This window comes from Nuphar pumila, chromosome 15 (assembly GCF_984573655.1).
Source record: "Nuphar pumila chromosome 15, dmNupPumi1.hap1.1, whole genome shotgun sequence".
Classification (NCBI taxonomy): Eukaryota; Viridiplantae; Streptophyta; class Magnoliopsida; order Nymphaeales; family Nymphaeaceae; genus Nuphar; species Nuphar pumila.
In genome coordinates this window covers 29,321,237-29,338,942 of record NC_143263.1, presented here as the reverse complement: position 1 = coordinate 29,338,942, position 17,706 = coordinate 29,321,237, and the positions used below count along the sequence as shown (strand labels likewise).

Genomic DNA, 17,706 nt, shown 5'->3' with positions numbered 1-17,706 from the left:
GCACTTTTGTCACCACACACACACTCGTAGCAAGGCACGTCAGTACTCCCCAAAGCCTGATGGTACTAAAAATGCCCTTGAGAGGAGCCTAAAAGTAACGTATACCACTGGGGTTTGAACAATTCTTCTATTTAAACTTGGTGCTTGGAATCATCAATTGTAAGGGTCCCATTTGCCTTGTGGGTCAGAATAGCCCTTCAATTGTAAATAATTGCATTGAACAAGTCAAGGGAGAAGCTAGTTGTGGCAATTCTTCTATTTGAACTTGCTTACTCCTTATTCTGGATACCATCTGCTGATCTTTGCACAGTACTCTATCATGGCCTTTACCTTCTCTGCCGATTCCCACATCTTCCTAACAGACAATGGACGATGGAAATCCAAGAATAAGAAGATGGTGAATCAGGTTGAAGTTGGTTTCATTCTACTCTTGCTGGTGGCTCTCTTTGTGTCTACAGTTGATGGCCAATCTTGTAAGCTTTCTTTGCATTCATTTTGATCTTTGTTTTCCTGTTTCTTTCAAACATTGGATATTGGATGAATAGTGGCTTCAAAATCTGAACATATGGCCATTACATCCCTTGTTTTGACAATGAGAATCCTGACCTCAGAGTGAAGTGGGCATTTTTAGCAGAGCCAACTCTTGCAAATGGGATTTGAGGTCACCAAAGTCACTTCAGTCCCATGTGTTGTTTTGGGTTACTCTTTAAGTTTGGCTATTCAGATGGTTTTTATTGGTCTGGTGATGTTTAACGCCATTTTCTGGAAGCGGTAAAAGTGTCCATCTTATCACATGGAAATTGAAAAGAATCTGATGTACAGCTGACAGAAATAATACCACCATTTCTCCACCTTAAAGGGTTGTGAAGAAATAAACTGCCAGATTATTTTTTCAGACTTTTGGGGGTGGGGCCCATATATGAAAAAAAAACACGGAGAAAAGAGGGATGAATAGTTGGAGCTCGGACTATTTGTCTCGGATAATAAAGGCAGGGATACGCTGTTGTTTTCACTAATGTTCTCTTCTTTCTACTAGATAATTTACGTCATATACATTTATCAGCTTGACAGAGGTCTCCGATTACCGCATGGGACAGTTTCATTTTATGGCTTTTAAGAAAGGGGGATAGAAAATAGATACGATACTAACTTGAATAGGCAATGTTTTAATAAATGTAAAAAATTGCCTAAAATTAAATTTTTAATATTATTTTAAAGGTTTTAACATGTGTGATGCTGTGATAGAAAAAAAATATGGATATTTTAGAAAACCTTTCTTTTCTCCACTTCACCAGCTGGATACGAAGGAAAGAATTATTCATATCTAGAAAGGGGGCCACCTGCATTGATGACTTAGTTGGAGAGCAGGCTATACTATTTATTATATGAAAGAGCCCCTCACCTTCTCTTGTTTAGTCCTACTACAACGGTGAATGGATGGATGGATGGCCCTTTTTCCAACTGTAAAAAACATGCCAAGTTGAAAATCATGCCAAGTTGAAAATCATATATATATATATATATATATATATATATATATATATATATATAGAGAGAGAGAGAGAGAGAGAGAGATTTGAGAATTTAAAACTATATTTGATGAGTTACGCGGAGTAGACTAGTTTCATTATGATGAGAGAGCCTTCCATTCCTCAGCTCCTCAACCTTAAAAGAAAAGGCTGACCACTCGTGTCATTTTCCTTTTTGTCTTTAATTTAATTGTTAATGTTTCTTTGGGTTTTAGAATGTCATGCTAAAATCGCTTTAAAATGCCACTATTTGTTCGTGTTCCACTTGATAGACTTTCTCCAACTGTTAGAGGAATGCTATGCAGACCCCTTGGAGGTCCGACTTCACTGACCAATAATAATTTCATACTACTAAAAGCTCCTCTGTAGAGCCGGTTCTACCCTTTGAAGTCTTTCATTAAAAAATAAAAATAAAAATGAATATTTTTCTCTCATTTTTTCTGCTTTACATCTAAAGCTTCTTACTTAATGATTAGGTCTCTTGGAGTCTCCCATTAAAAAACAAAACAAAAATGAATACTTTTCTCTCATTTTTTCTGCTTTACATCTAAAGCTTCTTACTTAATGATTAGGTCTCTTGGAGTCTCCCATTAAAAAACAAAACAAAAATGAATACTTTTCTCTCATTTTTTCTGCTTTTACATTTAAAGATTCTTAATGATTAGGTCTCTCTCTTTTCAACCTTGTCCTGAAAATAGATATTACTTTTAGGCTATGTTTGGGGTTGAAAAATTCGATTACATAATGGTCATATAGTGGTCATTAGGGTGGCAAAACCTGACACGACCCCCAAACCCCACCCGCCAACCCGCCTCTTAGGCGGGTTCGGGTTAAGCTATAAACGGGTTTGTGTCATAAACGGGTCGACCCACCTGACCTGTTTATTAAACGGGTCGGGTTCGTGTTAGGGGTATGCCAACCCGGCTGACCCATTTAATAAACATGTTAGGTGGGTGGGTCAACCCGACCACCCGACCCGCCAACCCGCCCGCTAACCCGTCAACCCGTTGACCCGACCCGCCAACCCGCCCGCTAACCCGTCAACCCGTTTACCCGACCCAACCCGTTTATTAAATGGGTTGGCGGGTCGTGTCGGGTTACCCGTTTAAAAAATGGGTCGGGTTCGTGTTTGCCACAGCCGACCCGTTTAATAAACGGGTCAGGTTCGGGTTGAGGTATGCTGACCCGCCGGGTCGACCAGCCAACCCGCCGGGTCGACCCGCCAACCCGACCCGATTGCCACCCCTAGTGGTCATGGATTTAGCAAATCCTCAAACTCTTTAAAATCCATTAAGGATTCCCCACTTTCATAGTTATGTGGTTTGGGATCTAGCTTTTACCCTCATAAATGAACTGAGAAGGACACCGTCGTGAATTGAAGTTGACAAATTAAGTTCATGTTTGGTTTCCAAACAATTTTGGAAGTGGAGATTCCACACTTACCACTCCGGTGACCTTCGTTAGTCACTTTCCAAACTAAGCCTTAGATTCATTCAATCCTGATATTAAAGTGAAGTTGGCTTAGACCTTCTATCTCTATGCAGCATAGGGTTCATAAGGATTAGACATGAATCAGATCATGCTTGATATGAAAAAAAAATGTGTACAATGGATTTGGATATGAGCTTGGATCCCAATCAGTTTCAATGAAATTATATCACATCTAGTATAAAATATTAATGCTATTACTGCATCTAACAAAAGAAAACTGAAACAAGGCTTTTTTTATATGTAAACAATGAAAACGTATCAGACTTGATTTGAGCCCAATCAAGGATCCAATATAAAATATTATTGATTCAAGAATAACATGACTAAACCAATCCAAACATGATAACTGTTGAGAGAAAGAGACCTTCCCCATTTTAAATAGTAATAGACTCTACCGGTGGAGTCAGTTCCACCACTTGATCCCTTCCATATGGTATGACCGGATTTATGGCCAAATCAGCAAAGAAAGTGCTAATTTCACAATGGAGGCTGATGATTGATGGCATGGATGGTTGTAATTTCAAAACACAATGTGTTTTATTAAATGACCTTGTTTGTCCTCCATTTGAGATCGTTTACTCTTTACTGTTAGAGGAATTGGATCCAATCTATATCTAAATGGATTAAGCCCACCCGCAGGGAGAGACCTCTCCCACATGGAAACCTCTATATACGTTGGAAAAGGTTTCTCTCATAAAGAAACCAACCAAAATGAGAATAAAGAGATTAAGAAGGTTCAAAAGGCAAACAATCCTTTGTTGTAAAAGATTCCTTAGATGAAAGGGTTACAAAAACTTTTGCAACTTATAATTATTTAATGGAACCCCCTCTCTCTAAAATTAGTTGAGAGAGAAAGAGGAGATAACCTTCCTGTAGACATAGGTGTGTGTGAAGTGCATCGAGTGATTGTGTGAACGCTTTCATTTACAATAACCCACTAAAAGGAAATGGGTTTCATGCATCCCCATCTTCATACCACTTTTTGAGATTTCATTGATGCAAGTTGTTTTGATCAAATCAGACTCGATGGTTCATTTATTAACTAAAAGAGAGCATTTTCCAGCTCCAGCACAGTCACCAGACACAGGTGGAGAGTATCCATCGCCGCCAGCCCCGACCGGTTATGCTCCACCACCTGCTCCACAAGGTATGCTCCGTACTTCTGTTGCAATGTTTGATGTAGTGTATAGCTAGCTCGTCCATGATGTCGTCGGCTCTCTTATGTATAGTCACAATCTTAAGTTTACCAGGTCGATCTTCAGTCTCATATGTTCACCTCAATATCAATAAGTTTACTAGATTGATCTGAACACAAATAATTGTAGATAAGATATTGTCCAAATTCAGATAACGCTAGATCACATGATCTGAGTCCTAGTCTGAATACAGATCTGGATGCGAATTAGACTCATATCTACCAAAAATAAATGGTGATGAACTTTAATATATGTTCGGATGTCCAAGCTAACCTGATCCATGTGCACCTTTTCTGTCGATGCCCATGATAAGATGACTTATGATTTACCATCATCATCATATTGCTTTAGATCTCTTAAAGAGGGGTAAATTCTTCCAACTTGATTCTGAATGAGGATGCATATAACTTTGTTAGATCTCTTAACACTGGATCCAATCTATATCTAAATAGATTAAGCCCACGTGGGGGGAGAGACCTCTCCCGCATGGAAACCTCTATACACGTTGGAAAAGGTTTCTCTTGTAAAGAAACCAATCAAAGATAAGAATAAAGAGCTTAAGAAGGTTCTAAAGGCAAACAATCCTTTGTTGTTAAAGATTCCTTAGATGAAAGGGTTACAAAAACTTTTGCAACTTATAATTATTTAATGGAACCTCCTCTCTCTAATTAAAATTAGTTGAGAGAGAAAGAGGAGATAGCCTTCCTGTGGGCATAGGTGTGTGTGAAATGCATCCAGTGATTGTGTGAACGCTTTCATTTACAATAACCCACTAAAAGGAAATGGGTTTCAATCATGGTAGATGTTTATGCGATCTTGTGTATGCATCTTAGTGATCTTCCGCTCCCTCCTGCTGACGCTACCTCTCCTTTGCCGCAATCTGGGCAAGCGGCTACGGTGTGAGCCCGTTTTATCTGTCTGATGTTCTTTTTTCTTGTGCTTTCGTTTTGTTTTGGCTTTTGCTCTTGTTCAGTTCATGGGTTTAACATTTTGTTGATCTTCATGAGTGGTAATGTTGAATTACTTTCGGCTCAATGGTACATTTATTATCTAAAAGAGAGCATTTTCCAGCTCCAGCACAGCCACCAGACAGAGGTGGAGAGTATCCATCGCCGCCTGCCCCGACCGGTTATGCTCCACTACCTGCTCCACCATCTTCACAAGGTATGCTCCGTACTTCTGTTGCAATGTTTGATGTAGTTTATAGCTAGCTCGTCCATGATGTTGTCGGCTCTCTTATGTGTAGTCACAATCTTAAGTTTACCAGGTCGATCTTCAGTCTCATATGTTCACCTCAATATCAACACGAATAATTGTAGATAAGATATTGTCCAAATTCAGATAAAGCTAGATCACATAACCTGAGGCCTAGTCTCAATACAGATCTGGATGCGAATTAGACTCAAATCTACCAAAAGTAAATGGTGATGAACTTTAATATATGGCTCGGATGTCCAAGCCAACCTGATCCATGTGCACCTTTACGGGCAATGCCCATGATAAAATGACTTCTTCCAACCTGATTCAGAATGAGGATGGATATATATAACTTTGTTAGAGCTCTTAACACTGGATTTGGTAATGCCAATATCCGGGCCAGATTTAGCCCATTCACTTATCCATATTCTATACAAGCAGACCTAAAAGGGGAGGCTACTTAAATTGAGGGAGACACATGGACACATGGAGAAAAACTTCCACCAATGTTGAGATTTTCCAGCTATGTCCCATGTATCTGCCCTCTTGAACGTGTCATTTGGTCCCATGCAAGTCTTTCAGGATCATGCCTGATACAGAAAAAATATTGAAATTAATTTGTATGATGGATTCTAATATGAGCTTGGATCCCAATGAGTTCAAATGAAATCGGGTCAAATCTGGTACAAAATATTAATGATATTAGTGGATCTAGTAAAAGAATCACCTTATGTTTTCCCGCTTCAATATATGTAATCTGATAGTAAACTATTTGTATTTAACATTAGATGAAATCAAATTTTTTAAAATGACTAAAATATGCTTTAAGAAATGACATTTTTAAAATGCATAGTTTTTTTGACATTATAAGTCTTTTGAAGTTTCAAAAAAAAAAGTCAAACATTTTTTTCCAAAAAAATAACTTTATAAATATATGAAAGTTACCATTTTGATCACAAAAAATAACCATGCATTTTAAAAATAGCATTCTTTTAAAGATATTGTAGTTACTTTCATAAGTTTGAATTCATCTAATGTTAAATACAACTGGTTTAATGTTATATTAAGTTTATGCATTAGCTACCCTTGTGGGTAAGGAGCCCCTTAGTTCAAACTTATAGGGTGAGATGTTTTTGACCAAATTTGACTTCATAGATGTGTTCGACATAGTCAAAATGTTTACAATTGACTCTTAGATCATAGGTTTTTGATATAAAAATGTTTTTCAGATTTAAAAATTTGCATGGTGTAGACAATTGATTTTTTTCCTTATAAAATCTAGATATGTGACAAAAGAACATGATCCAAAGGTCAATTTCTACTAAACTTAATGTGTAAATAACTTCCAGAGTGTCATATGTATAAAAAACTAAAAAACACAAAAATGGTACTTTTGTTTTAAATAAGATGTGACACCCCAAAATACTTACTCACAAATTTACAAAAAGCATAATTACTTAATACTAATAGGAGTGATTATCTTGGGTGACTTACAAACGTTCGAGACCGGCTTTCATCAATTAGGAAATGAAACATCATTCCAAATAATTATTACAACCCATTGATAATCATCAAGTCTTAAAATTGGTAAATAAGCAATTTAAAATCCAAGTTTAAATAGGACATCTTAAAAAAAATATGGTTTCATGGTGCTACCCGCTGTGATTCCCGCAATCACTCTAGAGAATATCATTCGCTTCATGAAAAATGGTAATATGGAAGGGGTCACCCCAACCCGCACTCGGGTGATCCAGTAATATGCACAACCTCAAACTGATGTGCATAAGGCACCCAAATGGTTTTCTTTGAAAACCAAAGGCTCATACACGAGCCAAGCATATATGCAAAAGAACTTAATTTTATAATTTTGGGTACACATACCATAACCCCTTTTTGCTCTTTAGCTGTATGTGCCTTGTGATCCTATTGTGAGATATCACACACAAATTCCATTGATCCTTTTGATCAAATGGCACCACATGGGTTCTATGGAACTATGTGTTTAGCTCTTTGCACAACATTGTCCTTGCAAATATTTATCAACAATATATAGTAGTTCATGCAATGAACAATAATTGGGGTATGCACACACATCAATCAAACCACAAGCGCGGCAAGATACTATACAGATATTTCAGTCCTTGCCATATTCATTGGGACCCCCAAACATGAGACGTAGCTAACGGCCGTCTTGGGGGGGGGGTGCACATTTAACCTGCTTCGGTAATATTTTGTATTTTGTCAAATCACTTGATCCGGCCTCTTTTAGGGTGCATTTACTCTTTATAATAATCCACAAAAAGTTGGTTTTTTAGTTGATTCGCTTCGCCAAAACAGCATCACTAGCAGTAGTCAATAGGGACCAAAAAATGGCATGATAATGGTATGTTTTATTGACTAAAAGATCTTGTTTTCCAGCTCCATCGCCTTCACCACCGGGTGTGGACTCGCCTCCACCGCCGGATGTATACACTCCACCACCACCGTCGCGACCAGGCTCACCTTATAAACCAGGATATTTACAAGGTACATTCATACTTCTCTTGACTTGTTTGATGTGGTGTACAGCTAGCGAGTCTCCAATATTAAGTTTACGTGGTGGATCTTCAGTCTCATATGTTTATCTGAGTATCAATTAGTTTACCAGGTCGAGCAGAAGACGAATAATTGTACAGAAGTTAGTTTACCCACCTCGCAAACTTCGTGAGCTGTTTTGCTATGAAGTTAAGAGTTTGTACTGATACTTACCAAAAACAAAAGGTGATAAACTTTCACATATGGATGTGATCTAGGATATTTCAAAGTTTAAAAATCAATGGCCCAACGTCTTTGTAAATATTTAAATCACATTTTTCATAAAAGATATACATGATCCGACAGTCAATTCCTACCAAATGATCCACACAGAATGCATATGGTGGATTGGATTTGCAAAAAATCATAGAAAATGCCTAGTTCATACTCTCGTTCACATATTTCCAGTAAACATATATATTCTATGGACCCCACCACACACACACACACACACACATATATATATATATATATATATATATATATATATATATATATATATATATATATATATATATATATATATATATATAATGGCAGAGTCCAGACCTAAGTTTTCAGCCATAAAACAATATACGTATCTCAGAATAAAGTTTAAGTGGACCATTATTTTTCTCTTGGAACTTGGAGAAATTGAACGAAATTGATAAAAAATTGACAGGGTTTCTCAACCTTGACTGTGGACTCCAAGTGGGTTCAAACTACACCAGCGAGACAGGCCTAGTTTACACTTCGGATGACGGGTACACGGACAATGGGGTGAGCAAACAGGTCGATTCTAGCATTGCCAACAGCGTCCCAAGGATGTACCAGACAGTCAGAGCCTTCCCGGATAGCAATAGGAATTGCTATGATCTATCACCCATGAATGAGGGGAGCAAGTACCTGGTCCGTGCCTCTTTCATGTATGGCAACTACGATGGTTTGAGCTCACCACCAAGTTTTGACATCTATTTTGGTGTGGACTTGTGGGATAGTGTAAAGCTGGACAATGAGTCCCATATTTTTTGGACTGAGGTGACTGGTGTGGCTCGTTCAACGGCCGTAAGCGTCTGCCTTGTGAAAACAGCTAATGGAATACCTTTCATTTCTGGGCTGGAGGTTCGACGTATCGACGGAATCTTCTCACCTGCCAACCTTTCCCTCTCTGTTGTGACGATCATGAGAATAGATGTTGGAGCATCCACCGTGACAAGGTGAGCAACTTATTCCTGTGATAAAAAATGAGCTTCTTACCACCGAGGTGGTATCCCATGTATTAAGCGGGATCCTGTGTCAAGCTGAAGGCCCAGGATCGAATCCCTCTGCCATATGGGGGCGGCTGTTGTTCCGGTAGGGTCAGTCTAACCCAAGCTTGCCTTTTCAAAAAAAAAAAACGAGTTTTTTCCTTTCTTTTTTTCATACATCTCGGTATTGGGAACTTTTGAACACGAATCTTATCATTTAAATTGTATGGGTTCCATCATACATTCAATCCAAGCCATCCAATCAACGGCTTCTGTTGGAAGGTTTGGATTGAACGTATGATGGATCCCATCTTATTTCAAAAGTTCGGATCCGTGATGGGGTGTTTGAAAGTGTATGTTATAAAGCAATTCAAGGGAGCAAAAACATTGCCCATGACCACGAGTAGCAGGGCTACTGTGCTGTTGCCACTTGCCAGTGGGATCGGCTTAAGACATTCAAGTTGAAGGATGTCATGACTTCAATACCCGAGATAGGTATCCTTTGCCCTATTGCAAAAGCAGCAGGTTTCCTGTGCAAACAATATGTTTGTGGTATGAGGTGCCAAGGTGATAAGAATAGAAGCTGGTACATTTGGGCTCTCACTACAATTCTTCTAATGTGGACCTTCGATCCATCTTGTGATATCCGTTTCATTCTATCATCTTGGAGGGTAAGGGGGTGGCTGAGAGGTTTTAACTGCCTGAGGGCGAGCCTAACAGTAGAGCAACAATCCCGCTGTGTCCTTGAGACATTGGTCAGAACAAGCCGGCAAACAGGAAGAACAGACTTAAAGAAAATGTAGTTGTAGCCAAAGAGCAACAAAATTAACTTACAGCTCCAACTTTCTGGGCAAGCTAGACCTCCAATCCAGGACGTCACTATGGTTCTCTCGATAAGAGAAATCCGTTTGAGCTGCAGGTACCCAGATGATCCATTTGATCGCATATGGACACCAGATGATGATGCATACGGGATCCCACTCAACACAACTCAGAAAGTAAAGGAAGAGACAAGATTGCGATTTGGATTGCCTTCCCGTGTAATGCAGACTGCCGTCTACAAGCTCCTCAATCCACCCGATCGCATAGACATCACTTGGCCTACTGATCCGAATGCCAGTTACTATATCTTCTTGGCATTTGCAGAGCTGTTACAGTACCCCAAAAACGAAAACAGAAGCATCATTATAATGAAAAACGGAGAGGAATGGGGTGATTCTTTTATTCTTGACTACCACAGTAGCTTTGTGGTGTACTCACCGGAGCCCATGACCCAAGGTCATTTTTTGATGTCGCTACAGCCAGCCGACAATACCACCACATATGGTCCTATGCTAAACGCATTCGAGGTTTACAAAGCTGTTAGTGCTTCGGCATCTTCTACCTTTCGCCAAGATGGTGTGTGGCTTGAAACTTAATTACTATGCTTTCTTTTCTTATATAGCAATCTATGTCACATGGATACGGCTGCAGATACGAGGATTCAGCCATTTTTGTCAAGTTTCCAATATGACTTGTATATAAACTTATAGAGGGATACGGAGCGGCAATCAAAACAGAGTATCCGTGTGACATAGATGGCAATAGAAGCTAAATATAGATCTATCACTAATATATACGATCTCTTTTTTGCACTTGATTTGCAGTCGAAGCGATGGTGGCAATCAAAGAGTATTATCAGCTGAAGAAGAGAAACTGGAGAGGTGATCCATGCCTTCCACAGAATTCCTTTTGGGATGGGTTGACTTGCAACTATGATAATGCTTCGGCACCAAGAATAATTAGTCTGTGGGTGGCATTCCGCTCTCTACTTTCTCCTCAATAGAATTCTTTTTTTTTCCTGTCTTTTCTTCTTTTTTTGGTAGTTCATGATTTATAATAATCAGTAGCTCATTCCATGCACCCATTCCTTAGGGATCTTTCTAATTGGGGACTAGACGGCTACATTACAGATTTCATAGCAAATTTGACATCGATCAAATCACTGTAAGCATAACACTCCATGAAATGGTGATTTTCTACTTGGTTTGTTTTGTAACTAATTCCATTCTCATGTTCACATTTCAGGAATTTGTCAGGCAATAACTTGAAGGGTTCAATACCTGGTTCTCTAGAGAATCTAAAAGATCTATCTGTACTGTAAGCATAATTCTAGTTTTTACTTTTTTTTCTCTTTTTTATTTTTGTTAAGGTAATCAACTTTATTTGGTGGTACAAAAACTTGATATACCCGGGTGACAAGAAGTCATCAGTACAGAGATAACCAATCTCAAAATCAGGTAACTACATAACCAACAACTGCAAACCGCAACATGAACTGTTTAAAGCCCTCATAGGCCACCTAACCAGGGATTTGGAGCCCTCATGGGCAAGTTTCATCTGTAATTGAAAAGAAAAGAAGTGCAGAAAACTGAGCAGAATCATGTAACTGCATAAACTATAATCCCCTGTATAACAGGGGGTTTCCCCTGTTCTTGATACTTTTTCTTGCATTGTCAGTCCTTCCACCATTGATACTAGCAGCCTGTTACGATGAAATTCAACCGATTCCTTACAGAACCTGCACAGCTGATAATGGCCACTATTGCCTGACCTCTGTCCAATACTTTTATTGTTGTAACATCAAAATGGCCGCACTACCCACTCCCCCCAACAGAAAATTTACTTGCTGCTTTGGCATACAAAGGACTCACTGCTCATCTAACTTGTTCTCCACTACAAGCCTGCACCCAATGCCGATTCTTCAGCCTTGCCTGCCATAACATCTCCACAAACCACTCTTAACTGTTGGTATTCTACTCATCTCTGCCAAATCTTCTGCCACCCAGCCAAGAGAAGTCTCGACCTGCCCATTTAACTCCAATCCATATTTTCACTTCGCCTGCTGTAAGCTATATTGAATTGCATCAACATGTTTTATACTTATTGTCAGGTTAATTTTAATGAACTGTAGTGTAGAATAGTTGGTTCGAATGTGTTGCTTGGAAAATTGGAGGTAATCGCATTTAAAATTTTAGGTAGAAGTTTAGTTTTGAAATAAATACCTTGAAAGCAACGGGGAACTTACAAAAATCATGGTCTGAATGCAGAGATTTGTCGAGCAACTATTTGACTGGACCAGTTCCAAATGCTTTGCAAGAGAAAGAAAGCAAAGGATTGCTAGTATTGAGGTTTGCTGAACTCCCTTGACCATGCATAGTTTGTATTTTTCAGCAAGAAGCATCCTACAACGTATTTTAATTCGATACAAGGACTGAACCAAATATCTACCACTATTTGTTACAGGATTGATAACCAAAAGGGAAGCAAGAAGAGTCACCGTTGGATCTGGGTCGTGCCTACCACCATTGCAACAGTTCTCCTCCTGATATGCATTCTGGCAATCACAATCAAGTTGAAGACCAAAAAGCAACCAGGTGCGCCCATGATAAGCTACAGCCTTAGGATGTTCTTGGATGCATCAATTGGTTCAAAGAAGTTTTCAAACATCAAATGGCCAAACATGGAACTAGTGCTTGCATGCTGGTGTTGCATACCTTTGCGGAAACAAAAAAAAAAATCAAAACTTAAATTTTAAACTCCAAGAGGGTGTTACAACACTTTCTTCTCAAGTTCTCAAGCTTGAGGATATACACTTTTGCTTACAAGAATCCACTCTTTGTGCTCTCCTACTGGTAGAAGAAAACTTAAGCCTTTTATCTCTCACAATGAAGAAGAACCTCACATTCTTATCTCTCACCACGTGTCTCCCGACTCAAAACTAATACGCTTATCCAGAGAATGAGACGCTCCCGTTCGAGTAACCACAGCTTTACCTTCGCCCCGAAACCGTCTACACGTCAAATTCTCGATTGCCTTTTCTTGAAGTTGATGTACTGATGGTGTTGACATCTGCTAGAAATATTGAGCTTGTTTTGTTTCTTTTCAATTCAAATTTCTTTTCTTTTACTTCAGTGGCTCGTTTCTTCTTCAACTTTCTAAACCTTCATATTGCAGCTTCCACTTGCCGTGCTACAAGATTTCATACACCTCATTTTCCGGATCTCATCCTTTTTTTTCTCTAAAAGGGCTGCATGGTTGATCTATGTAGGCTGAGTTTAGTGCAACTTATATCCAATTGATCACCGTTTTATAGCATATTGAATCCATCACTCGTTCTTAATATATGTGGCAGAAATAAGATCCTTTCCCGTGCATAATGTTGTAGATAAAACCCATCATTTCTGCACAGAATACTGAATACTTATAGGCAATATTGTCAGACTGGGATGATCTCAACTTTTCCAACTATCAAAGCAGCTGTTTCTTGAATGCCAATAAACTTTAAGACAGTATTCTCTATCGTTTGATTGACAGAAGCTCTATCTTAGAAGAGCGCATTATCTGTTTGGGGTTTGGTTATGACATCCATTTTTTATGCAGTGACTTTTTTTTAGACTGTACCATGTGAGAGGCATCTCTGAGGATATTATCGTCAGAGGTGCCTTGGATAGTGGATACAACCCAAAACACCACCATTTTTTCCTGTTTTTGAGCCATTCATTGTTTGTGTTTTAGATGTTCATCTATATGATGAATGGCACACTGAAACTTTTTTGTGGGACCAGTCTGAGAGATGTTTTCAACCATGGTGTTTGGGTTGCCGTTCATCACATGAATGAACGACATCCAAGGCACCTATGACACGATTACCGTCTGAGGTGCCTATGACCTGATCCTCTATCTTTTTTCTTTTTTTCCTTTTTGTCCTCAAAATTTCATTAAAATAGTGTCAAGAAGTTACAAAAGCATGACTATTTACAAAGGTGTTATCTCCACAGAAAGTAATCGATTGATCCTCAAAATAAAGCAAAAAGTAGGATAGGAAATTCCAAGATACAACAGAGCAAAGAACCGCAACCAAGACCAATAATAAATAGGTGAAGTAGGTCCAGGAGCGAGCATTGTATATGAAAAGCTATATCAGATGAGCATCGCATATTCTGAAAGTACTTCACCTGCTTAGCATTAGTCTCTGCAATGATTCTGTGAGGATTAATTTTTTGTAGTATTTGTATTTTTATTTGCTAGTGAAAAGTTTCAGACTATATCTGTGTTGCAATTTTGCGTGTGGAATGTGTGATTTCTGCTCGTGCTCCCTCCAGAATCAGCTGCACATAACAACTTGCGAGAAACCACAATTGAAAAGCCAAGATCCTTACATGGACCTTCAAGTGCCCGGAATACTAGCTATATTGAGCTTTTTAATGTCACTAATAACCACAAAATAGAAGCTGCAGACAAGAACAAATCACGAGAAGCCACAACTGAAACACCGAGTAGATCCTTACTTGGAGCTTCAAGTCCCTTGAATGCTAGCAGTATTGAGTTTTTTAGTATCACTAATGACCACGAAATAGACTTTGACAAGGAGAACAACTCACAGGAAGCACCAGAAAGAGCAGAAAGTAAAGCCCCAATAGTACGTTCAACTGCTTTGAGTTTTAGCTATGACAAGGTTGCAAGGATCACTAATAACTTTGAAAAGGTCATTGGCCATGGAGGGTCTTCAACTGTTTATTATGGCTACATGGATGGTTCTGCATTTGCTGTCAAGATAATGAAGGATTCATTGTCAAAAGCTGAAAAGTTCATTGCAGAGGTATGTATGAAGAATCAATGCATTCAACTTATGGAAAGAATACATAGCTATACGTTGTTTGACATTTGACAAATTTCAACAGATTGAGATTCTACTAAGGATCCATCACAGGAACTTGGTTTCTTTAGTCGGGTATTGTGAAGAAGGTAATAACCTGATCCTTGTATCCGAGTACATGGCCAATGGAGATCTCTCCATGCTACTGTCAGGTATGATGCCTCAATAAACCATAATACAGTATGAGATACAGATGCTTGTTGATATATGATAATGCTGAGATACAGATGCTTCTTAATAGTTGAAAGTGCTGCAATTTCCTCCTTGATGAAAACTTGAAGACAGTAAAGAATGCCTAAGAGATATCCAAAAAAAAAAATGAAAACCCTAGATTTCACATGTTAAAGAGAAAAGTAAAAGATAAAACCAAACCTGGTTTAGATACTTGAGATTAAGCAATCACACCCGGAATGATGTTTTTCAATCAGCAAACAGTAAATCCACTGCTAGTAGATGGGACTGGGAGTAGAGCCAGCAATTTTCACAGATGGCAGCAAGAAATATTTTTGTCTTGGATCCATTTGAATCCAAATAAAGTCCTAACTGCAATACTTTTAGTGTATTTTTAGGTCAATAGGCCAAAGAAACTTTAGTGTTTTCCTAGTTACTTGTTCTTCTACAGGTAACTTTAAGGAACTGTTAAGAAAATGTTTTCAATATCAAGGATAAAAAAGTGCAGGATAAAAATATATTTGAGAATTTCAGTATATTTAGGAGATTCCCATGTTTTTGGAGGCAAATCTAGCTTTTGCAAATTTAATTTGCACAGGTAATCTGTAAAAGACGCAAAATCAGAGGCACTCAATGTACCCCACAAATTATGTATAAGAGAACTTTTAGTGGATGGGGGAAGCATGCCTCACTCTTGAAAATTCGTGACATCAACTATTAGAAAATTAATGCTAGGAACAAGACAAGCTACATATTGTGCACTTGGGTAAGTCCCTATAGAGAAGATATGATCAACTTCTTATCAATATTGAGAATGCAGTGAATACTGCTTTAGCTGTAAAAAGTTAAATGGTAAAAGAGTGCTCAAAAGAACCTTCTAAACTCATTTAGCTGAACAAATAATAAATAGTCCAATCACCAATGTTGAAAAAAGAAATAGGTCCATCATATTTATTGCTTCCAAATGGAAAGGTCTGCACAATACAGACAACAAACAGCTCGTGGAGAACACTTGCAAAGCATTTGTACTTTCCAAGGATGACCACCACTGTGTTATGCTTGATCTTTCCACATCCTGAGAATAAATATGCCTGCATATTCTGTTCTTGACCTTGAAGAAAAATCCATCTAAGACTGCATATGAACATTTACAGTAGTTAACACTTTTTGCCAGGCAAGTCAAACATGAGCAGAGCCTTGACCTGGAAACAACGACTTCAAATAGCACTAGGCACAGCAATAGGTTTGAATCTGAAGCTTTCTTGCATAAAGTTTCTTTAATTTAGACTTCTTTTATTTCTCCTATAATTTTTCATGAAATTGTTTTTACTGCAGGTTTGGAATATCTACATACTGGTTGCAAACCAATAGTCATTCACAGGGATGTTAAGTCCACAAACATTCTTTTAAATGAAAAACTAGAAGCCAAATTAGCAAATTTTGGGTTGTCGAAAAATGGAACTGCTGATGGGCATACACTTCATGGAGCAACCAAAGTTGCTGGAACACCTGGTTACATAGATCCTGAGTATGACTTCTTCGTCTTCCCTATTTTAAATGTCATAGCCGTAGTGTACATTTAAAGAAATGGAAGCTATGTATCATACATGTCCGAATCCTCAAAGTTCTCAATCCTGACAATCAACGTATTGAGAACTTCTTTACCTATCAACGTTTCTCAAATGGTTTCCTGCATAGATTTGTAATTATGAGAAAGGTCAATATTCTGGCTTCTAAGTATTCTATAGCTGTTTTGGAAGCATATAAAAAAGGAACCACGGTAGTAATAATTTCAAGCTTTCAACACACACACAAAACATGCTGTTTGGCAATGAGCAGTACTATGTTTCCATGATCTATAAAGCACTAGAGGAAAAGGAATTACATCAATAGAGGGGAGCACACATGTATCTTTTCATAGTTTCCTTGAACATCCATGTAAAATATCAACATTTCACGAGTTAGCTAAGAAACAATTTTTCGTCCTCGTTTGTTTTTCCACAGGTACTACAATACGGAAATGCTCACCAGAAAAAGTGATGTCTACAGTTTTGGTGTAGTCCTTTTCGAGCTTATAACAGGGAAGCCTGCAATATTTTCTATAGGCAAACAACACTTTAATCTTGTCCAATGGGTCACACCCAAACTTTTCAGAGGGGATATAGAGGGTATAATTGATCCTAGGATTCAAGGTTACTGCAATATCAACTCTGTATGGGAAGTTGCGGAGATAGCTAAGAATGCCACTGAACGTGAAGCAAAGAAGAGACCTGCAGTGACTGAGATTGTGAATGCTCTGAAAGAAGCTTTGAAGCTGGAAGTTTCACAGAAGGAAGTGAGTACACCATCTGAAAATTCGGTAGTGCATACATCAGCTAATCCACTTCCAAGGTAATTTATGCGTCTGTACCTCCATTACAAATGTCTAGCCCACTTTCAATTTCAAACTATTTCAGAAATGTACGGTATGTCGTCCCAAATAAAAACCTCCCAAGGTTTTTGCTCCTAAAATTAAACACTCGAGAACATGTATTGGCATCAATGAAACCCTGCAAAGGTGATTGAGCGTGTAATCTTCTACCAGAGAGTTCCTTCACAGTTTGAATTTTCCATGCTTCAAATTC

General features: G+C 38.4%; 1 protein-coding gene across 1 annotated transcript; it reads left to right on the top strand.

The window, feature by feature from the left end:
• The first annotated feature begins 394 nt into the window (after positions 1-394).
• Positions 395-17,655, top strand: LOC149814967 (senescence-induced receptor-like serine/threonine-protein kinase). The gene is made up of 14 exons (XM_089990450.1): positions 395-473; positions 7,832-7,939; positions 8,649-9,183; positions 10,133-10,611; positions 10,860-11,001; positions 11,128-11,199; positions 11,281-11,352; positions 12,303-12,383; positions 12,499-12,629; positions 14,358-14,854; positions 14,937-15,063; positions 16,257-16,325; positions 16,418-16,610; positions 17,087-17,655. The coding sequence occupies exons 1-14, from the start codon at positions 395-397 to the stop codon at positions 17,475-17,477; spliced, it is 2,976 nt and encodes a 991-aa protein (XP_089846576.1). The 3' UTR covers positions 17,478-17,655.
• The last annotated feature ends 51 nt before the right edge of the window (positions 17,656-17,706 follow it).

Coding starts and splice junctions, on each gene's coding strand:
- LOC149814967 (XM_089990450.1), top strand. CDS start 395: ATGGTGAATCAGGTTGAAGTTGGTTTCATTCTACTCTTGCTGGTGGCT. Junction 12,384..12,498: donor AAAGGATTGCTAGTATTGAG/GTTTGCTGAACT, acceptor TATTTGTTACAG/GATTGATAACCAAAAGGGAA. Junction 15,064..16,256: donor TCTCTCCATGCTACTGTCAG/GTATGATGCCTC, acceptor ACTTTTTGCCAG/GCAAGTCAAACATGAGCAGA.